Source organism: Pundamilia nyererei, unplaced genomic scaffold (genome assembly GCF_000239375.1).
Source record: "Pundamilia nyererei isolate P.nyererei 1_Seehausen unplaced genomic scaffold, PunNye1.0 scaffold00120, whole genome shotgun sequence".
Taxonomy (NCBI): domain Eukaryota; kingdom Metazoa; phylum Chordata; class Actinopteri; order Cichliformes; family Cichlidae; genus Pundamilia; species Pundamilia nyererei.
In genome coordinates this window covers 1-22,821 of record NW_005187521.1, presented here as the reverse complement: position 1 = coordinate 22,821, position 22,821 = coordinate 1, and the positions used below count along the sequence as shown (strand labels likewise).

General features: G+C 40.1%; 3 protein-coding genes across 7 annotated transcripts; 2 read left to right on the top strand and 1 right to left on the bottom strand.

The window, feature by feature from the left end:
- Window positions 1-1,494: 1,494 nt before the first annotated feature.
- On the top strand, window positions 1,495-2,821 carry LOC102202894 (androgen-dependent TFPI-regulating protein). The gene is made up of 5 exons (XM_005742473.2): window positions 1,495-1,611; window positions 1,719-1,820; window positions 1,949-2,064; window positions 2,379-2,608; window positions 2,726-2,821. Exons 1-5 carry the CDS (start codon window positions 1,495-1,497, stop codon window positions 2,800-2,802), a joined length of 642 nt encoding a protein of 213 aa, XP_005742530.1. The 3' UTR covers window positions 2,803-2,821.
- Window positions 2,822-5,537: 2,716 nt separating this feature from the next.
- On the top strand, window positions 5,538-19,310 carry herc4 (HECT and RLD domain containing E3 ubiquitin protein ligase 4). Of its 5 annotated transcripts, none has more exons than XM_005742347.2 (24): window positions 5,538-5,641; window positions 7,540-7,809; window positions 7,930-8,089; window positions 8,227-8,303; window positions 8,399-8,620; window positions 8,700-8,791; window positions 11,336-11,466; window positions 11,574-11,728; window positions 12,027-12,103; window positions 12,869-12,993; window positions 13,149-13,208; window positions 13,845-13,956; window positions 14,446-14,635; window positions 14,872-15,044; window positions 15,138-15,257; window positions 15,353-15,451; window positions 15,538-15,705; window positions 16,427-16,570; window positions 16,662-16,828; window positions 16,968-17,034; window positions 17,126-17,208; window positions 17,348-17,531; window positions 17,979-18,081; window positions 18,193-19,310. In XM_005742347.2, exons 1-24 carry the CDS (start codon window positions 5,626-5,628, stop codon window positions 18,399-18,401), a joined length of 3,204 nt encoding a protein of 1,067 aa, XP_005742404.1. In that variant the 5' UTR covers window positions 5,538-5,625; the 3' UTR covers window positions 18,402-19,310. The 5 variants fall into 5 exon arrangements, with proteins under 5 accessions (XP_005742404.1, XP_005742407.1, XP_005742406.1 ...); XM_005742350.2 differs by lacking the exon at window positions 5,538-5,641 and adding an exon at window positions 6,189-6,212; XM_005742349.2 differs by lacking the exon at window positions 5,538-5,641 and adding an exon at window positions 6,245-6,612.
- Window positions 19,311-20,067: 757 nt separating this feature from the next.
- On the bottom strand, window positions 20,068-21,629 carry cox5b2 (cytochrome c oxidase subunit 5B2). The gene is made up of 4 exons (XM_005742345.2): window positions 21,412-21,629; window positions 20,522-20,592; window positions 20,342-20,441; window positions 20,068-20,239 (listed from the first exon to the last, which is right to left on the bottom strand). The coding sequence occupies exons 1-4, from the start codon at window positions 21,506-21,508 to the stop codon at window positions 20,127-20,129; spliced, it is 381 nt and encodes a 126-aa protein (XP_005742402.1). The 5' UTR covers window positions 21,509-21,629; the 3' UTR covers window positions 20,068-20,126.
- Window positions 21,630-22,821: the final 1,192 nt, after the last annotated feature.

Sequence of the window (22,821 nt, the reverse complement as noted above, 5' to 3'; positions counted from 1 at the left end):
AGTACTATCAGTTCACAGGCTTTACATCGGCACCATCTTCAGGCCATTTATGACATCTATGAAAACTTTAAGGATCACAGGAAAAGTAATGGGAGAACAAGTTTAGGAGAAAACTTTATTTTATTTTAATTTTTGCCTGTTTTTTCTAACACGTTTATTCTCTAACGTGAAACTTTTGCTCTTTGAAATTTTCTTTCTTATGAATTTATCGGGTTATTTTGTCGTCACACATTTACTATTATTTTAATAAGCTCGCGAGAGATGTGTCGAGCTCCTGAATTTAGATTTCCAGCAATAATAAAGAAGTAACTCTTCTGTGATCCAGTCTTTGTCAGAAGATATTTACCTATCTGAACTTTGCAAGTTTTAGGCAGGTGTGAAAAAATGCTGTAAACAAAGAATGCTTTCAGATATATAAATGATTGTTTATTGGCCCCACATGTTTTCTGCAGTAGGACAATGACCCCAAACATACAGCCAGTCATTAAAAATTATTTTCAGCGTGAAGAACAAGAAGTACTGGAGTGACGGCATGGCTCCCACAGAGCTCTGATCTCAACATCATCGAGTGTGTCTGGTATTGCATGAAGAGACAGAAGGATGTGAGGAAGCCTACATCCACAGAAGATCTGTGATGTTTGGAGCACCCTACCAGCCAAATTCCTTCAAAATCTGTGTGCAAGTGTACCTAGAAGAATGGATGCTGCTCTGAGGTAAAGGGTGGTCACACCAAATATTGACTTGATTTAGATGTATTTTTTGTTCATTCACTACATTTTGTTGATTGGTGGAAAATAAATAGCATTCTTTGTTTACAGCATTTTTTCCTCACCTGCCTAAAACCTTTGCACAGTACTGTATCTGAACTCACGTAACCTTCCTAACTCGTTGGGATTTCTCTTGCAAAACACTATATAACAGATTACACTCTCACTGTGCATAAATTTGCCTCCCAGCCACAAGCGGTTATGAAAGAAGTCGCCATATGTTTCGTAAAAAACTGAACAGTGGTTCTCTTGTGTTTCTTTGTCTCTGCTGCCTGCAAATGTCTTGATAAGCCGGCGCTGAATTACACTAATCTTTAAAGAACCTTCACTGCTTCAAGTGCCTCACATCTGAAGGGAAAACTTTGAACTTAAGTCTTTTTGTTTTGTTTTGTTGTTGTTTTTTTTTGCTTGCATTTTAATTTATTTTCACTATTTATTACAGAAGAATATAAGTTTACACTGAGAATGACTGTTAGGAGAGTGTATCACATTACAGCATTCAGCTGGTATGCGTTTATTGTTAAGAATCTCAATGATAAGGATGGAGAGGATTTGCCACCAGGAATCTTTGTTTATGGAGGACCTTGGAAGTACCTCACTTTTTTGAATTTGGTGAGTACCTTGATCGTTTATGGGTAATTGTTGTGAAGGATTAATGACCCTGCGATCCCAACAAGGACAGTGGGAAAAAACAACAATGTTGCTTGTAATGTTTCAGTTATTGCAAATGGCGTTCTTTGGACTGGCGGCAGTGAATGATCTTCAACCTGAGAAAAAGGCTGAGAGTACTCTGAGCAAGTTTAAAGACCTTCTCTTCTCTGTCTTTGCCTTTCCAGTGGGCACGGTGAGAACCCCACATTTGCAAATCCTACATTCTTTCAAGTGCAAAAACACCCCCAAAGCAAAACACTATGCTTCACATTAACTCTGCCTTTGCTGCCTTTTCTTTAGTTTGTTGTTCTACTTTTCTGGGCAATCTTTGCATATGATAGAGAATTAGTCTACCCAGCTACCATCGACACCTTCTTCCCTCCGTGGATGAACCACGCTATGGTCTGTTGACTTGTGTTCTTCGGCATAATAAATAATTACTCAGCATCGTTTGTATTTTTAAAACATTTTTAAGCAATTCCTGGTTGGCCTGTCGGGACTTCTCATGTTGCTGTTGGCTTTTTCTTTAGCACACATTTGTCCTTCCCATCTTACTTGGAGAGGTGCTGGTGCAGCCTCACGTCTACCCACAGACTAAACATGCACTGACGGCATTAGGAATCGTGGGCTTGGCTTACTTATCTTGGTAAGTGCTGACTCAGCATTAACAGCATAATCAAGCACTTTTAAAAAAGCATTTCTTCAGTTTTTATCTTTCATTTGACACTGATTGAAGTTCACCTTCATGTGGCTGAAAGCACAACACTGTCTAAATGCATCTATTTTTGCTGCTCCAGTGTGCATACAGCTTCTTTTCAACCTCCACAGCTCGGGCTCACATGTTGTAATGCAGCCAATAACTCCTCATGAGTACAGAACAAACCATAAGCATGCTGTTCATTGCATATGAGATGTTTAGTTTTGCTGCTGTTTTGCTGTTACAATAACTGCGTGAACACACTGGGTGAATGTTTGCATGAGCCAAACCTTTTTTTTCCTTCCTTTTTTTTTATTTTATATTCTGAACATGTTCTGCAGGATTATATGGGTGTACATGTCAGTCGGGATTTGGGTGTATCCTCTTCTTGGGCGCTTCAGTGCTGCTGGTCTGGTGGGCTTCTTCTTTTTTAACATGTCTGTGGTGATCTTGCTCTACCTGCTCGGGAACGAGCTCAGCAGACGGGTCTGGGGTAAGAGGAGTTACGTTTGCCATATCATACCAAAAAAGAAAGGTTTAAAAAAATAACAACAACAACAGAATCGAATCTGTCTCTTTGCTTAACTCTCTCTTTTGTCTCCTTCTCCAGAAAAGGACATGAACAAAAAGACAAGAGAAACAAATGAATTGAACCTTTCTCCCACATGGCCACATGGTTCTTTTTGAAGTGAAGCTATGCAAACAATCCATTCTTTCTCTTACTAAAAACAGTTTAAACCACAGGACAAAACACACCCTTGCCTAATGCGTTACACATTGTTCTGATTTGATGACTGGGTAATGATTGCGATAAAGACTGTATTCTTCTCCACTTGCGCTCCTTGTAGCACCAATTTAGCATTGGTGCAATGTTAAATAGCACCATTGAGACAGATTAGGCTACTTGCAACAAGCAGTACAGCCGTGGGTTACAAAGGTAACAATAAAGCAATTAGGATCCATGTTTAACATAACGCAGTTGGGTGCACCCCTGAGATATTCAGTGCAACATTTAAACTGAACATACTGCATGTTTTATCCTGTGATCATGAAAAATCTGCAGGGTGACGTGAGAATAACTTGTAATCCAAATAAGCATTGATTTGATGACATCACAAATCCTTCAAGATCTCCATGAAAGTCTGTTTTTGTATCCATCCGTCGCTCCAGATGAGCTCCTTGTTTCTTTTTCTTTCTTTTTTCCAAAGGAGATCAGGGACCACGCAAGTCCCTGTAGCCTTTTAGGTGATGGAGGTAGTTTGGATCCGCATCCACCAATCCAACCGAAAGGATCTTTGCCAATAAATGCAAGTCATCCTCGCTCAGATCATTCTGTTGAATAAATTGAAGTCAGATATTTTATCCAAACTATTCTCAGTAAGCTCAGCATTTAACTTTTGATTGCCACTTACCAACTTGTTGTTTACAGAGGGTTCTGGGAGCTGGGACTTTTGTGACTTGTTTCCCTGAAAATGATAAGAATCATTACACAGAGTTAGTCTTTGCTTCCTTGTTCCACCTCTATGCACTCTCTATAAATGTTTCTGTTTGCTTCGTACTTGATGTGAGCTACATTTAAAAAAGAAAGAAAGAAAGAAAAATAAATAGCTGCTTACCTCTTTGAGTCCCGTTGAAAACCAATATATGACAAAGAGAAGACCAGCAATGATCTTAAGGCAAAACGAACAGCAGTCAGTATCACACAGGTTACAGTCACCACTAGAAAACAAAATCTTTGAAAAATGAACTTACTTACAGCTAAAAGACTTAAAATAATATATAAAGAGGTCTGCACTTACTCCGATCAAGTACAACATGTTTGCTTCTGTTGTGTCTGCCCTGTTTGTGCTCTGATTCGTAACCTAAGGAGAAATAAAGAGGTTCCTTCTTCTCCGAGACATCAGACCACAATGCGTAAGACAGGAGAGGAAAACTCCCATAGAAGAACCAGCCGTACAGGATAGACTGCATATTCACCAAACAGGTTATCTTATGCCTGAATGAAGTCAGTCATGAGATAAATGTGCGGTTACGCAAACAACTGCGTAAAATAGGCTGATTAGAGCTATCATTAGCTGTAAGTCTTAACGCAGGTTAAGATGATCTCACCGGTGACACCTAAAAACAACAGATGTCAAAGAGTGACAACCTGCCTGTCATCCGCTCTGTCATATATTTACGCATTGGAAACTCTTGGAAAAGTTTAACTAAACTGCCTCCTCCACCTTCACCGGCAATGCACTGAAATAATATCTATGTTTATCATACTTTCAAAGTATGCAAAAACCTGTTTTTGACTCAGCCTGTCCCCTGTTTCGTGCAATCAGTAGTCGATTTTAAAATGCAGATCAGATGGCATTGTTTGTTTTCAGTACAAGCTCAGTTTCATTTTAAAGAGATTTGAATGAGAGATGCATACATATGGCTTCTTCTTTGTATGATACAACCTGTATTAATGGTGAACTATGTTCACAGATAGTATTTTCTGGAAGTGTTCCTGCCTCCATGCACTGATTTCCATGACACAATAATGCCTGTTTTTAATGCCTGTGTTTCCTGAGGGCCCAAAGGCCAGAGGCTGTCCAGTATTGTCCCATGAACACAAAGATTTCTCCACATTCTCTGATTCTTTTGATGATACTGTATGATGTAAAATCGTTCCAGCATTTTGTTGTCCCAATCCCAGCTTTTTTGAGACATGTTTTTGCCATCAAATTTAAAATGAGATAATATTTTTTGTGAAATATTAAAATGTCTCTGTTTAAACATGTGATGAGTATAAAATATGGGTTTGACAGCTTTGCAAATCGTTGCATTCTGTTTGCATTTACATTTTACACAAATGCAAATAAACATTTTCATATTTTATGTGTAGTATATTGCAGTATAAAAGAAATCAGATAACACAAAAAGAGACAGACAGACTGATAAATGGCATTGTGCACCAGCAGATGGAGTTTGAATGATATGAATCTATCTGACTTTTCATCTCCTTTTAAACCATTCAGTCAAACAAAAGTTTGGTCTGAAACCTAGCTGTGTTTGCTGGATTTTGAATGAACAGATGTGGATCTCTGTTACAGAAGCTTACTGTACATCAAGGAAATGTCCAATCTATTTTTAACTGGTGCAAAAAGCTCTTTTAAAACCAGATGATAAAAAAGCGAATTACATTGATTTGATGTCCTCATTAGCTGCATTGCTGTTTTCATTATTTTAAAATATATGCATATTTGAGTCTCTTAATGCCTACTTTTTTAATATGTTTGTTGAGTTTACCTTGTATTTAAAGTTACATTTTCTCTTCTTCTCGTATTTTATCTTATCTTAATGAAGGTGACACAGTCTATTTGTTTGTTTGTTGAATCGGAGTAAGTGAGTTTGCTCTCCACCAGGGGGAGCCCGGTGGTTGTGAACCAGCTCAAGTTGGCGAACATGGTTTTGGAAAAAGACACGACACCGGTAGAAGTTCGAGATTCTTCTAGTATACTTACAGCCTGATTACATAAGATGAACAAAACTACAGGTAATAAAATATCTGCGATTAGAATGCAGATATAACACTTTTTTTTATAACGCCTCACATTTAATCACATACATCTGCAACTTATAGTCACATTCAAAATGTGCTTGTATTATATATTTATATGTCCTTACATATTAATTAACATTTAATCTTGAATACCATTATATGTGTTGTTATTTCGAATGTATTCATTTGTGGACTTTTCTTTTGCTAGTTCATACTACGCACTTCAGTAGTAGTCTTTCGCGCTTTCACTTTCCTTCTTTTACTTACTAATTAATAACAAATAAATGCCGTGTGTGCGCTGTATGAACGCGAAACATTCAAGAAAAAGAAAACGGGGAGGTCTGTGTGTGTATCTGTGTGTGTGTGTGCATGTGTGTGTATGAATATGGAGTTCGGGGACTAGGAGAGTAACCTCCGTGTTTTCATACCTAGGTAAAGGTAGTACAGCGCAGCCGGTATACGCATGCGCGGATGCGCTCGCTCTAGAACATTTCGGCAGCTTCGCGACATTTCTTCACGTCCATGAAGGAAAATGCGTGAAAACGCTGTTAATACTTCCGGTATTGTAAGCTGCCTTCAAATTAAGCCTTACAGCGTTTATGTGTAGAGCTTCTCTACGCGTCTTTCAGAGAAGTATTCAAATCTCCTTGACCGTGTTTTGGACATTTCGGGACTCTTATGTATATATTTTAACTATCTTGTACTCTTCTCCGCTCTGCTATTATAAAAACACTTTTATTTCTAAAAGGACATAACGGACATCCAGAGTTTGAGACGACTGCTTTAATGTAACCACTCCGATGCTCTGTCAACAACTGCTGCACGGCCAAGAAACGCGTTAAGTAGGGTTTTACCTGGGAGTTGTCTTTGGACAGCAGCGTACTGTAATGTGTGTTTTTAACAGTCGGACTAACTAACGAACAAGGCACTGGCAGATCATAAACTTGTCGGGTCTGGTGGCTTTGGTAAGATTTGCTCTTGGCTCTAACATAAGAGACACCTGGCTGTAAGTTGTTAAACTTGTGTTTTTAGCGGAACAGTAAAGAATAGCGGGGCTTTAAGTTCAGATACTCAGCTGTGAAGTCACTTCAGGTTTCTGAATGAACTCTTAAGTACGTTATGTTCCAAACACAGACATAAAGTCTTTGGGTCTGACTAACGTTAGCTTGCTATATCAGGACTGTCTGTATAAGTCAGCCATGTACCACGTGCCGAGTGCTTAAACATATATGTTTCTTAAAATAATTTCCAATCGCACTATGATAATTTTAAGTACTGTCATTAAGTTGGTCAAGTGCCATCAGTCTGAAATGATCTACCTCGCCTGTATTCGTCAAGGTGCATGCTAGCGTGTGCTAACATTACGGACAAGAGTTATACTTCCGCTTACAATATTATAAACGCATACATTTGTGACCCAGAAAGAAATGTGTAAGTTTATTAATTATGTTTATGAGAGTGTAACTCGTAGGGGTACATACAGTTATTGGCAATACTGGTATTTAAACACGTTTTGGCATGTGCTTTAATTTGTAAACCCAGCCGCCCGCGACGGAAGTGGTGTTATTTGACGATTTTAGCAACCCTAACGGAACTCACCCAACACCGTTAACTGTAGCTTACTAGGCTAATCTGTTTACATGGTCAGGTTAGACTGCAACGTACTAGTGCTCTCGCTATATATACACACATATATATATATGTAGGTGTACGATCCTGAAGTCATGACTTAATCTGACCGCAGGCTTGCGTCTGTTTCATGTGGCGATGATGTTGTTTTGCCTCTTTCGGCTTTGCTAGGTGATACCAGCTAGATTACACCTTGCAAATGAAACGGGGGATATGTGACTATACTCTGGAAGGTTATATTAGCCCAAGTGTCTTCTTCACAGAGCCTGAGATCCTGCTTTTGCGTGCAGCTAAAGGGAGAACTACAATGCTGTGCTGGGGAAATGCTTCCTATGGACAACTGGGCTTGGGTGGGATTGATGAAGAGATTGTGGTTGAGCCACGAAAATGTGAATTCTTTCACGGGAAGCAAGTGAGTGATGTGGGGTGTGGCCGCAGACACACAGCTTTCCTGCTGGAGGACGGGACGGTGTATACCTGTGGCTGCAATGATCTTGGGCAGCTTGGACATGAGAAAGCCAGAAAGAAACCCGGTTGGTGATGTCTGCTGTTTGTTTGTTTGTTTGTTTGTTTTTCTAATAAAACATTGGGGGTTTTTGTTTTGTTTTTTAAAGTTGCTCACTGTGCAAGCACTTGTTTATGTCATCTATTAGAGCAAGTTGTGGCCTTGGATGCACAGATCATAGTGGCTGTATCATGTGGAGAGGCCCATACACTCGCCCTAAATGACAAAGGACAGGTTTTCTCGTGGGGTCTTGGTTCAGATGGACAGCTGGGATTAAATAACTTTGAAGAATGTGTTCGCGTGCCTAGGTAAATTCATCAACTATCAGGAAACCCCTGTGTGTCCTACTTAACGCACTACTTGCTCATCCTTTGTTTTGTAAAGGCACCATGAAAAGACCTAATATAGCCATTCTTCTCTCTCTCTTTTTCCTCTGTATGAAAAGAAACATCAAGACTTTGTCAGATGTTCAAATTGCTCAGGTAGCCTGTGGGTACTGGCACTCCCATGCACTTTCAAAGGGTGAGGAATGGTTTGCACTTAGCACATATCCAGAGCAGCTTACAGTGTTTATGTCATGTTAAGCTGTTTCAATTATATATGCGTTTTTAACACAGGGGGCCACATCTTCTCATGGGGCCAGAATCGATATGGCCAACTTGGGTTAGGAATCAACGGACAGAGCATTTCCACACCCCAGATGATTCAGTCTCTGCAGGGCATTCCTTTTGCTCAAATATCAGCAGGTGGAGCACATAGCTTTGCCCTCACTCCCTCGGGAGCTGTGTTCGGTTGGGGGCGCAACAATTTCGGTCAGCTTGGTCTCAACGACTGCAACGGTGAGTGGTAGAAGGTTAGAAGGTGCCGGTGTACATTCAAACCCGAAACTTTGACTAATTTTCAGGACGTCTTTTTCAGATCGGTATTTCCCGGCCCTCCTGAAGTCCCTCAGATCACAGAGAGTGATTTACATTTGCTGTGGAGAAGATCACACGGCTGCACTGACCAAGTTAAGTTGCATACTTTTTGGTTCTTTGATAGATCTGCAGCGTTGTGTGTACAGAAGACCGAAATTTGAAACTGTGGGATTAATGATTAGATTTAAAAGTGGCTCTTTTAAATCTAATTAATGGTTTTAATTCTTAGGCTTAAAATCATTCAACTGGGCCTTGGACTTTTACTGGGATTTACTCCCATGCTGGGTTATGCTTTCTTTACCTTCTTCCTAATTCATTGCTGTTGTTATTGTTGTTTTTAATCTGCCAGTGTATATGTGTTACATTTTCTTAACTGATCCCAAACAGCAGCCAAGCAGGATTACAGATGCATCACTTGTCACAGTCAGTGTGTTGTGTCCTCGCTCTCCAGTTTGCATACTGCTCAGAGACAGCTGCTGCCAAGCGACCAGTTAGAAAACATCCCAGTATCACTGCAGTACATTAAGTCTGCCATACATTAAGATTTCAGTGTTTTGCTTTGTCACACAGATGTTTAAAAGCTCTCCTTTAGAAAAACATTAAGCTGTTGTCAGATGAACAAACTGTTCAGCACCCACGGGTGCTGTAGGTGCAGTTTCTGGGTTCCTCTACTGCTTAAAACGATCTTTCTTTCTTTCTTCTTTTTTTATATTCCTTAGCTCCCCTCCCATTTAGCCAAGTCTGTTCTGATTGGCTGCCCCTCATACCGAAGGCTTGACTAACACATCAGTGTGGCTTCACGGCCAAAGCTATACGCCTGAGATGACTATATTAGGGATGTCTGCACTCACTGACATCATGCTGATATAGAATAAACTGCCTGAAACTGCCTGAGCATTTGGCTCACTGGGATTACTTGCGCACATACTGAGCTCATTATTTGATGCTGCAGGCATTTCGTCTGAGCACCCTCCATTGTAACAGTTTATATCAGAGTCAGAATACTTTTATAATGACAGGGGGAAATTGCTTTGTCACAGACTCTCAAGCAAATGATATGAAAGGTAGAAAATGGAAAGAAATCATAAAAAAATGTAAACCATCCTTATAAAACTAAGATGCTCCACCAATGGTGAATTATGTTAAAATAAATACTCCAAAGTTAAACAATAGTATGTACAATATAAAGAAAATATGAGAAGTAAAAATAGTCCAGGTGTCATAAGGGGAAGATATGAAGTTTGATCATCGCAGTTATAAATCATTTCCTGTGGCGTTTTAGTGCAGTGAGGTTTTGCTCCTGTTACTGTCCTGCAAGTCATGGAATGAACGTGAAGGATTGTCGGCTATCATCTGACATCTGCTGTCAGAGTTGAGCTCCACGCCTATAATACTGGCCTTGTGGATCGGTTTGAGTCTGCTGGTATCATGCTGCCCCAGCCCACCACAGCATAGAGGATGGCAGTGGCCATTACAGACTCAAAACATCCTGGGTCATCCATTAGATTTTAAAGGAGTCATCCAAGAAAATAGAGATGACTCTTCTTGTAGAGGGCGTGAACACTGAGGTATTTTTATCCTGTCTGCACCCAAACCACATGGATGGAAATAGGGGTGACCAGCATTCTAACCCTTCTCACATCCACAACCCCCATACTCTTCCTCATCACCTTGTGTGATACATCACTACTGCAGAGTCATTAGAAACCTGTGAAGGTGGCAGGTGTCTGTGCAGTGCTGAAGGCTGTGGTGTACATGGTGAAGGGAAAGGGAGAGAGGACAGTCCCCTGCTGGGCTTCGGTGTTGCTGTCCAACATGGTGCTGCAGGTGGTTTGCAGATCAGTGAGCCAACTATCCAGGTCACTGCCAAGGCATCCACCCAGCAGAGCCGAGCTGGTGGTGGTGAACACACTGGAGAAATCAAAACATGACCCTCACAGCGCTGGGTGGATGTAGGCCCTGTTGAGCAGGTCAAGGACTGGAAGGGATCTGACCATGTGCTGGAAGCTGGTCCAGGATAAGTCTCTTCAGGGTCTTCATGAGGTGTGATGTCAACATGTTTTGGTACAAGTACGAGGTGTGACCTCTTCTACACAGGGAAAAGCATTATACGTTTTCAGTGAGTAATCATGTTCATCATGTAGTCTTCTTTTATGAATAGTCTTCAGTAATTAGGCTCATAAGTAATGCCATTTCTGTGTTTACTTCTAATTTTTAGAAAAGAATAGATGAGTTGGGATCGTTATTTAGAACCTGGAATGTTTTTTTGGTTTGTTAAATAGTGAAGTTTTAAATCTTCTCGAGCGGTGGATAAAAATGCCCATTTCCTGTCCAGGTGCCCAGACGCAGTAAGTTTGTTTCAGTAGTGGCCTGACGCTGTAGAGGAGGAGGATCCCTGCTGTAAGACTTGGGTGTTAAAATAATCCCCCTCCTGGCATGTGCCATTACTAATCTAGCTGTTTCTGGTTAAGGAAAAACTAGACTGAAATCATTAACACGACAGCTGTCTTTCATGCCTCTCTGTCTCTTCAAGCCTCATGTTCAGTGGTCTTTGCTAACACTTTGGCCTTAGCAAGTTAGCACAGTGCTAACCCTTTTGAAGGTCGGAATAACTGGTTCTGTTGTTTTTAAATGCAGGAAGGGGGCGTGTTCACATTTGGAGCAGGAGGATATGGACAGCTTGGGCATAACTCTACAAATCATGAAATAAACCCCAGAAAAGTGTTTGAGCTCATGGGAAATGTAGTCACACAGATTGCATGTGGAAGGTAAAATCGACTTTGTTTTTGCGCGTTTATCTAAAATACAACGTCAGTGAATTATACTGAAAAGTCACAAGGCTGCTAGTAACGTTTCAAATTGCTGTGCGGTCAAGGCAACACACGCTGGCTTTCACGCCGTCATCGGGGAAGATGGATTCATTTGGGCTCGGAGGGAACGGGCAGCTTGGCACACGGTCCACTTCCAACAGAAAAAGCCCTGCTCTTGTTAAAGGTCCCTGGGTAGTCGCCAGCACTGCAACAGATACAGGTGAGGGGACAGCAAATGTAAAACCAAAACATCCTTCCATTTTTGAGGGGTGTAAAGTTTGAATCATAAGCAGTCAAATGTATTAATCGATAGGGTTCTCCATTTACGTTTTCTCTGACTACGTTTTCTATAATTCTGCTGTGTATCCATCTGAACGTGGAGATTTATTAGCTTTAATCTGAATCTGAAGTTGTAAAAGCACATTACATCATTAGTTTGATGGGTTTATTTCAAACGTAAAACTCGATGGTAAGATGTTTTAATAACACCAAAAACCTATTTTCCCTCACTTTTGCAGATTCAGAGGAGAACTGTTGTGTCAAACGGATTTATGCTGGAGGAGATCAAAGCTTTGCTCACTATTGCAGTGCCAACGTAAGTTTTCCCTCTCCTCTGAAACAGAGATTTCATGGAGATGCTTACAAATGTACAGCACGTTTTAATAATTGCACAGCTGTCCTGAATGCTATCGTTTTTACTCTACAGTAAAAACAATGGTACTGGCAGTACTCGATAATAGTGAGCAGCTGAACAACAGTGATTTGAACTAAAGCATTATTATCACTGCTGGGGAGTGAGAGCAATGTCAGGCAGATCAGCTGAGATTGTAAATATTTCCAGACACAACCTGTAATTATCTGGAATTTAAAAAAAAATCTTAGCACATGGGTTCGCGTGTAATTTTATATCACAGCGTTGTTTGACAACGTCACCATTCACATGAGTTAAAGAAGGCGAAACGTACCAGTAAAACCATAAGAAATTTGAAAAATAAGAAAATGACTTCAAGTTAAAATCTTGTAATTAAAGTTTTTGAATTCCAGGAAACAGAATTGCGTTTGTCAATCTAATTAAAGCAGACTGCTCCAGCTGATCCCCGACAGTCAATGCAAGCTGGTGTTGGTTTTAAAACACGTTGCCATGTAGCGTATGATGATTTTTCAAGCAGAATTTAATTTGTAATGAGGATGTGTGTCACTTTTTTTTCTTTTCTTAGAAGCACCTTCTTCTAAAATGTGCCGCAGATAGCTGTGAATACTGTTTTTACACACATCTGATCTGTTTCTTCACTCAGTTTTATTTACACAGGTTTACATTTTTCCGTTTTTATTTGTCTAACTTTTATACTTTTTGGTGCAGAGCCTTCAGAACGGAGATGACACAAGGATACAAGATCCCCAGAGAAAGATTTACTCCTTGAATGAGGATCTCATACAAAAATGGTTGAACCACTCACAAGGAAGACTCCCGCTCGACATCTCCAAGTAAAGTTTTCTTCTTCTTTTTTTCCCCCTCAGTAGATCCTCGGCATATTGGAGTTTTAGTTTGTTTTAGACATGGTGTGTTTGAGTAGAATCAAATTACCGGATCCTTTTTGGAGATTTACACAGTAATTATTTGCCTTTTCTGGTTTCCTTAGTGAGATCGACCTCGTGTTCTCCTCAGCAAGCTGCCTAAATGGGTCTTTCCTGTCAATGAGGTAAATGCACTCCAGATATTTCAAAAGTCATAATCTAGTCAGAAAAATCATTTTGACTGATTTACATTAAAATCAACACTTTTTTTTTTTTTGCTGAATTTCTTGTTTATTTACTCTCTAATTAGATAATTAAAGCTTTCTTAAGCTGCTCCCGTCATATGAGCCAGGTGAATGCACGAGTTTGGTAGGCTATATAAAAACATGAAATTGAGATGGCCACAGTTTTAGCCATGAAAGCAGGAAGCTCAACGATAACAACATTCAGTACTGACACTTATCTGCTGTCATGGTAAATCTAGAGCTTGTTCTGTTGTCACCGCTTTGACCAGATAAAAAGCGTGCTCTCCTGGGTTGAGATCAGATTCTGATTTGGCCACTGAAGCATATCCTGTTTCTTTGCTTTGAGAAACCTTTGGGCTGCTTTTGAAGTGTGCTTCAGCTCATTAACCATCTGCACTCTGAAGCGCTGTCCGATCAGTTTAGAACTTTAGATTAATATATATTATTATATATATATATACATAATATAACAATACATAATATATATATATGTATTGTTATAGTTATTGCCTAGCATTTTTGTAATTATGTCATTCTGAGTGCTGATTTTGTTTTTTCCCTTTTTTATAAACGCAGTCATCCAGACCACTACAGTACCAGCAGTAAATGTTCAGGGTTGGATATGAACATGGCTCGCCTGCTCTTCAACAAAGTAATCCAAGAGGGTCACCCTGAGATTGCTCAGCAGGTCAGTGGCCACATATAATATAGTTCCATCCACCCATCCATCTCCTTTTACTTGTTCAATTCAAGGTCTTGGAGGGGACTAAATTCTGGATTCTTCACTGTAATTCAAAACTGCATTCTGTGTCGTGTCAGTGCCATGCCAAATACTTGGGCACTAATATATTTTCTCTGACTGGTGAAGTTCCTCTGACTTGGAGTTTCTTTTTCATTCCTCATACTCTTCAACAGTGTTTATGACCTTTGCTCATCTGCTGTCTTGTCAACGACGTTCATTTTATTTTGATTTGGTACCTGACCAGAAGATGTTTTTATAGTGTAAATGTCCCCAGTGACGTTTTATTACTGTGTCGGCTCCAGTTATTTCCGGTACTCTGGTCCATTCAGTGTGTTATTGTTGCACTTTACCCCACACCTCATCAGCAGTTTGTATGCATTCAGGATTATCACATTAATCATAACAGACCTGTTTCCCTTCGTCTGTCTGCCTCAGATTGCTGCTAGTCTGGAGAAGAACCTCATTCCCAGGCTAAACAATTCTCCTCCAGACATCGAAGCCCTGAGACTCTACCTCACTCTTCCAGAATGCCCTCTCTTCACTAACCGAAATAACTACGTCACCATCTCTATCCCATTTGCCAAATCAGTCATCAGCCTAAAAGAGGCTCCACTGAAGGTACTAGGTAGGTAGGATGAAGGAGTTTCTTTAAGCTTTCCATACTACATATGTACTACATACTATACTTAAGACCTTATTGTTCAGGAAAATAAGGTCTTAAAATGGCTTATATTTGTCATAAATCTTATGCAGGAATTAAATTCCAGATGGTATAGTTAGGACTGGGAAAAATGAGCACTTTACACTGTCTTAAAAGGGTTTTGAGGAGCACAAATTTAGTGTTTGCTCATGTATTTGCAGGAAACTGGTGGTCTACGTTTGAGTCTCCAGTCTTCCAGCGGCTAGTTGAACTGTACAAGGAAGTGGTGGTGTATCTGCTGCAGATGCACAAGGTGGGCATTCCCGCAGTAGAGCAGAGAATTTTCACCTGTTTTCTGGACACGTCGCTGCGACTCCTGGAAATCCTACACAAGGTGAGGAAAAAGGTGCAGTGTCAAATTCCTGCTGCACATTATATCCTTCTTTAAAGGACTACAAGTGGCAGTCTCTCCCACTTCTCGCTTCAGGTGAGCGAGAAAGCGGGACACATCATTCAGTATGGCAAGTTCTACATTCATGAGTTGGACAACCTGGTAGACATCCGAAATGACTATGTCACATGGCTTCAGAGGCAGATGTACCCAATGGTGAGTCTGCTGTGGATGTTGGCTCTGCGATTCAGTAATACTTCTTTCTATGTTAAGGTTTTGATGTGAACCTTTTGTTTATGCTCTATCCCCAGGGACATGATGGTGTGGTGACTCTGTGCAAGTATCCCTTTGTATTTGATGCCCAAGCAAAGACTACACTCCTTCAGACAGATGCTGTCTTACAAATGCAGGTACTACTCACTAAACCTCTTAAAGGCAGTTTCTTACCTTTATTCTCACTAATCGCTTCATAATCATGTGTTTTCTGTATTAACAGATGGCAGTGGACCAGGCACAGATGCAAAATTTCAGCTCCATGTTCCTACCGGCTGTGGAATCCGTCAACCCGTGCCTCATCCTCATCGTTCGCAGGGAAAACATTGTTGGAGACACTATGGAAGTGCTCCGGAAGTCTAAGAATGTTGACTATAAGAAGCCACTAAAGGTAGAAACAGCATTTAAGTTTGAAGCTTTAAAAAAAAAGAAGCAGCATAACCCAAACCTGATTTAAATTTGGTCACCATTTCCATTCCAGTCATGTTCTTGTAAACTCTGGATCGCTTCCAGTACTTGTGCTATTATTGGATTGTTTCCAGGAAGTCCCGTTCTGACAACATGCACATGTGCGTGTGTGATTTCAACATGGACCTCCTTGCAGTCTACAACGACACCACTAACTCAGGGAAGAAACATCATACAGCTAAGAGCTAGAGAGTGTAAAAAAGGCACTCTTCAGGTTTATGAGTCCACAACGTCCAAACGTAGCATCAACATTAGGTCACAAGCTTGACTTAAAGCATGCTAGGCCTTTTTTACAGTGTTGCGAATTGTAAATCCGTTCTTAAGGTTCAAAACTGTAGATTCTGTCTCAACTCCTCATAATTTCGACACAGAAGTGGTGATCCAGCGAGCACACAGAGTGGTGCAAGTGGTTGGAACAGGATTTCCAGGTAGCGATCGCTAAGTATCGCAGGAGCCGTGGTCTTGACAACGAAGACAACTGAACAAGCTAACAGCCAAATTTAAATCAAGTACACTTAGGATGAAGTTCCTAGTTATGAATGAAAATACATATATGAATGTGAAAGATGCTGCTCATGGTAATGAACCCACAGAGTATGCCAGGTTCAAACGGTACTGTGACTTACTTGTGATGTTTGTGGCAGGTGATCTTTGTGGGAGAAGAGGCTGTCGATGCAGGCGGCGTGAGAAAGGAGTTCTTCCTTCTGATCATGAAAGAGCTGCTTGATCCCAAATACGGAATGTTTCGTTACTACGAGGAGTCTCGCCTCATCTGGTTTTCAAACAAGGTACTTGCTTTAAACCAGGCGGCATCTCCGCGTGATCTTTGTGAAAACCTTCCTCGATTAAATGCTGACAATCACCGACTGTCCCTTGCAGACATTTGAGGACATTGACTTGTTCAACCTCATCGGGGTCATCTGCGGTCTGGCCATCTACAATCTCACCATCGTTGAGCTCAACTTCCCCTTGGCCCTTTACAAGAAACTTCTGAAGAAGAAGCCAACGCTAGAAGACCTGAAAGAGCTAATGCCAGATGTGGGAAGGTCAGATCAAGGAACAGTCACCTGAGGTTTCCATTTAATATGTTTATGAATGGTAGTTTACCTTGGCATTGTCTTAACGTCATCTAAACCTTTCAATGCCACAGTAATCACACAGGGAATTGTGTTCCTGTTCATCCAGGAGTCTGCAGCAGCTACTAGACTACACAGAAGATGACCTTGAGGAAACCTTCTGCTTGAATTTCACAGTAAGATGATTGACTATCAACATTTTCTGCTGTGGTTTAAGTAAGTTGTGTCATCCACCTATCATATGATTTTTATTTTTTATTTTTTCAGATCACAGAGGAAAACTACGGTGCCACAGAGGTTTTGGAGCTTGTACCAAATGGGGAAAACATTAACGTCAATATGTCAAACAGGTAAAGATTTTTTTTTTTTTTTTAAAGTTGTCCTGATATTTATCCATTAGCAGTTATCCACTAAGGGATTCATGAATATTTTGGACTGTTGTTGAAACATTCACGTTACTCTCATTTTGCTTACTTTCTTCTCCTCTAGGCAAGATTTCGTCAGTGCCTATGTAGACTATGTTTTCAACACATCGGTAGCTCCACTCTTCGAGTGCTTCTATTCAGGCTTCCACAAAGTGTGCGGTGGGAAAGTTTTAGAACTGTTCCAGCCAAACGAACTGCAAGCCATGGTTATCGGCAATACCAACTATGACTGGATGGAGCTTGAAAAGGTTTTGTATTAAATAGTGATTAGTAAAAATTGCATCTGGCCACGCAATGTGAAGAAAATATCTGCATATCCTTTAGGACTATGAAAGATGTATTCTTCCTAGTGTCCAGCAGGGGGCGACTCCTCTAGCTGTATTGAAATTTCCTTATGTCTCACTTGATTTATTACCTCAGTAAACATTTTACGAATTTAGTTTATGGTCTTGTATGCTAGTTTAACATTCCATCTAATACAGTATAATCTTCATTTTGTGAATTAAGGAAACATTTGCCGGTATGGTGTGATTGGCAGGTTGCTGATGTAAGAGTGTGCAGTATCCTTGGTTTCTCAGTCAATACATCATTTAAAAGCCCCAGTGGCCACTGTGAATCTCACTTTTTAAAGTGAGCCTTGTACATTATAAGATGGATTATGAAAATTATTTTTGTTTATGCTCTTTTGCTCATAGACTACTGAGTACAAAGGGGAGTACTGGACAGACCACCCTACAATCAGGCTTTTCTGGGAGGTGTTTCACAATCTTCCATTGGAGAAGAAAAAACAGTTTCTCTGTAAGTGTTGCCCTAAACAGCAGAAAAGTTAATTTCATTAATTTTGTGTGAGTTTGCATGTTACATACGGACCTTGAAGAATGAAGAGAAACAAAAATCTTGTCTTTACAGTGTTCCTCACTGGAAGTGACCGCATCCCCATCTTGGGCATGAAAAGCTTGAAACTGGTGATCCAGCCTACTGGTGGAGGGGAGCATTACTTACCTGTCGCCCACACCTGCTTCAACCTGCTGGACCTGCCCAAGTACACGAGTCTAGAAATGCTCCGTGAGAAGCTGCTACAGGCTATAGATCACAATCAAGGCTTCAATCTTGCCTGATAGAACATAAAAATCCATGTTGAGACTGTTGATGGCAACCACATTCCCAGATGGTTTTTTGCAGACTTCTCAGTCTGGATGAGTCAAACACAAGTTGAAAAAAATAAAAATTAAAAAGGAGGCCACATGACACTAAAGGTGACTGAGATGAACGGCTGGACTTTCATGTTAATGTTGATTTTTTTTTTTTTCCAGCTGCTTTCTTGCCATCAAAGTATTTGAAGCCCAATCCCACACAAGTTGATTCACATTTAATATTGCTCATGTAGATATGCTTTTATTCATGTTTGGATAGGACGAAGCAAACTACTGGTATATACAGCACAGGGGCATAAATAAACTGGCAAACTCCTGTAAAATACAGTGAAATTTTTCTAATGCTTAACACCTAATTTATTGTGACAGTGAGATGCTTCTATTATGTTTTTACTGGTTTAAAATGTAGTCAAACACCACAAAATACCACGTAATTCCACCCCCCCCCAAAAATATAGAGAAAAATAAGACCTGATTCACATCTGACAAGGTGTCAACAGAAACATATTTTTTAAACTACACTCTAGCAGTATTTTCTGCATGGCTTTGTCATCAAAGTGACACCGTATTTTACAGGAGTTTGGGTTTTTTCATCCCCTGTTGCAAAAATTGTTAGCCAATGTAAATCTACTTTGTTTGACAAAGGTTCTCTTGTGACATTTGCTCGAGAGCAATGCGAAGTGTTTGCAATAGATGCTGAGTGGATTTTCTTGGCTGTTTGCCTTGACAATCCACAAATAAAAACAAAGTACAGCCACTGAAATAAATGGGTTACTTGCTGGTAAGGTTTATTTTTAATATAGTACCTTGTGTTTGAATATTGCTGTAGAAGGTATTTTTTAACAAAAAATATACCACATTTTGTTTTTAAAAGGGGTTAATTCTGCTTTTTGTTATTTTCTTTCAAATATGTTCTGATGATGGATGTTCTTATGACACCTGACCAGAGTTTCAGAGGAGGTGGTAAGTATAGGTATGTGTAATCCGTGTGCTCAGGCATCAGCGTCTTCCTACTCTTGGGTTTGTATGAAGTTACAAAGGGCAGATGTCATCTCGGGCACACAGCCATTTCCTATTCACATCCTGCAAGTGGAGGGGCTCATGAAAGCGGTAAAGACAGCCAAAGTAATTATTTACGCCAAAATCTAGACGGTAAATAATGGCGATTTTTTTAGATTTCACATTTACAATATCATCACTTCATTCTTCCAAAGAAGGTGATTTTTCCCTATGATTGGCTAATTGTTGACACAATGACACATTTCTTCAAGGGCAACTGTTGAGGTGTCAGAAATGTAGTCGAAAGCGCAATAGAAACCTTTGAGGGGCAGCCAATCAGAAATAAAGTTACCTTAAAGTCAGAGAGACGAAATCTGAGGGCCTGCATTAAGGAAAAATAATGATTTTTAATTGACAGTACAAAGCTGCTGTGATGAATTAAAATATGTTGGAAATCAGAATACTAGGTCCCCTTTAAAGTCCAGCTTATATAGTAAATTAACCTTTAATATTTTAACTGTGTCTGTTCTCATGAAAATACCCATCAACACATTCCACTTCAAGTCACAATTTAATCATAAACTGTACAAGTTGAATGATGTGCACACACTGCAGAATATGGCCTTAAAGGAGGCAAATACACTTGTCTGTTGTTGCCCAATTTGGGGGCTTTGTGTGTTAGTTTTGGTATCAGTGGGGCAACTCGTGATGGACAAGCTTATAGTGGGAACCACAGGAAGGACAGCGCTGGGCCTCTCCCTCATGAAGCCAGAACCACACAATAGCAGTGTTGTCTTCCTCACCTGCAAAGATTTTTAAAAAGTTATAATTAAAAAAGAAAAAGTTGTTAACACTGGTAAAACAGATTCATAAAGGGGAAATTGTATTCATTATGCATCACTTACAGAGACATCCCACCAGCCTCTTGGTTCCAATGCCTGGCACAATGTGAGGGTCTTCTTTGGTACCAGCATAGTGCTTTGGTTTCAGGATGCTGTAAGGGTCCTGTGATGTAAATGGGGAAAAAGAAAAAAATTAGCTTATGTGCAGTTCAGGTTCATTATCATATGTATACAGTAGCCTACCTTTCCCTGTTTGAGGGCCTGGAGGGTACGGCGCTCCAGCCCAGTGGCCTGTTCTTCATCTGTTGGTATGCCTGAAAAATTAAATAGCAAAAAGGTTTCTATTAAAAAATGAATAAATGATAATAATATATACAAATAATAAACAAAAAAATCTGTATTTGATTCAGCTGCTTAAAAAAATCAGTTTTATATTAAAAGCCTATAATAACTTGCTTAAATCTTACCTCTTGCATATGGCCTCCGCACACTAATAACTAAAAAGACAAACTAACACAGAAACCAACACTAAACGTCTTCTAAGAACAAAAACTAAACTAAAAAAGAAAAGCTCAAAACGAAATAAAAATTATAACTCATTAGAAAATACAGAACTATAATAAACTCTGTAATGAGTGCGGGCAAGCCTGCACGTCAGCATTGGACGCCTCCCACAATAACACACTCCTGTCCCCTATCAGGGTGCTGGCACCTGCCCAACGGAGTCTGCCAAAGGAGGTGGGTCTATCAAAGGCCTTTCCACTCGCTAAAGTCCAAATGACCTTCATTTTTTTTTAAGATGTACTTTATAGTCGTATTTAGGTAGGGGCTTTGTGTATCTCAAAGCACTTAGGCCTCCCACAAATATGTTTTACTTCTGTAAATAAATATGTACACAGGTGTTTCTTTTTGCTGTAAATAAAACACTGGCGGTAGCTAGCTAGCACGTACTGCAAACTCCTTGTTACTAACTTGTCAGCTACCAAACTAAACAATAAAGACGCCGCTAAAATTGCCAATATAACCAGCCTTTCGCTTTTCGCACTAAGTCGAGTGAGCTGTGACAGCTGTGGCTGTAACGCACTCCGGAGGCCTGTGAAGTCACGTCTCCTGTCGTAAATACGGAGTCCTACCTCTCACTGTGGCCATTGAACGGTGCAGCGGGGCCAGCACGCCGCTCCTCAGCTGCAGTGTTGTTGTACAAGCTCGGAGAAGAAGACGTCCCGCCATTATAGTGCCTTTTTCAAGTACAGTGAATGACCTGACTCTGCTATAAACCGGACTGAAATGACCGCACTACAACCGCCTGAGTGACGGGTGCGCGGGCCAATGAGCAGAAGCGCAGCTGATCCGACCAATCAGATTCAGCAGTGGGAGGCACGCTCTACAGGTGGTAAACACCGCTGTATACTTTATTATAGAAAAACGTAGTTTCATTTTTGTTAAGTAAAAAAAACAGCAACAAAAAAACAACACTTTAAGATAGCACCTGTTATTGTAGTTATTTAGTTTACATTTCCGTGCAATTACAAGGGAAGAAGGAACCATCAAACTCAAAAACCAAATGTACAAAACATACACGGGCATTTGAAAATCCAGTGCTCCCACGGACCTCAGACTTACACTTAAACAAACATAAAAGATAAAAATTAAAATCTTATGTACATAAGGTTTGCTCCCAACACACATAGGTGTTTACATCAGCGCTGTAATTTGCACTAATCAACTGAACAACTACTACTGTTATAACTTGCACATTATTTTTCTCAGTTTATATATACTGACATATTGGAAGTTACATTTACCTTTTGATGCACAGGTACAATGCACAATCTGTACATTTTGTAAATATTCTTAATTATTTAAACATCTTCCAGTACCCTGCTCTGTTTGCACAATAAAACCTGGGTTTTCCACTTTCATCTGTACTTCAATCTTAATAACTGTACAGTACTCTGTTTTTGTATATTGTCCATGATGTAAATATGTGTTTCTGTAAAAAAAAAAATATTGTGTGTTTTTTTGTAGAGCAAAAGCAGTCAGCTCATTTGAGGGTGAAAACAAACTCAAAGAAACTCAACAACCAGACGGTGTTTTTTGCTGCTGTTACAACCAAATTTCCCCTTGTGGGACAATTAAAGGATTTTCCTATTCTGTTCTATTTGTAAAAATGTGCTATATTTCCCTATGAGGTGTGGTATTTTAAATCCTTTTACCACTGTGCTCGAATAAATATAGACCAGCAGAAAGAAAGAGAAAAATGCTGACAGAGGTACTCTGCAGTGGAGAAAGAAGAAACTTGTTGAAACGTTGTTTCTTTTATTTTTCTCCTGTGATCCAGATGGAGGCGGTGATGGACCAACAAACATCAATACTCACATGCTGGCTCACATGGTGATGACAAAAAAAGAAGGTGTTACAAGCTGTAAAAACGTGATGTGTGAGTATATATGAGGAGAAAGAGCGTAAAAAGACTGGGTCCCGCTGTATTACTCAGGCTGCACTACAGCGTCTATTCACAGGCGCGATCCCACTACTGAGCG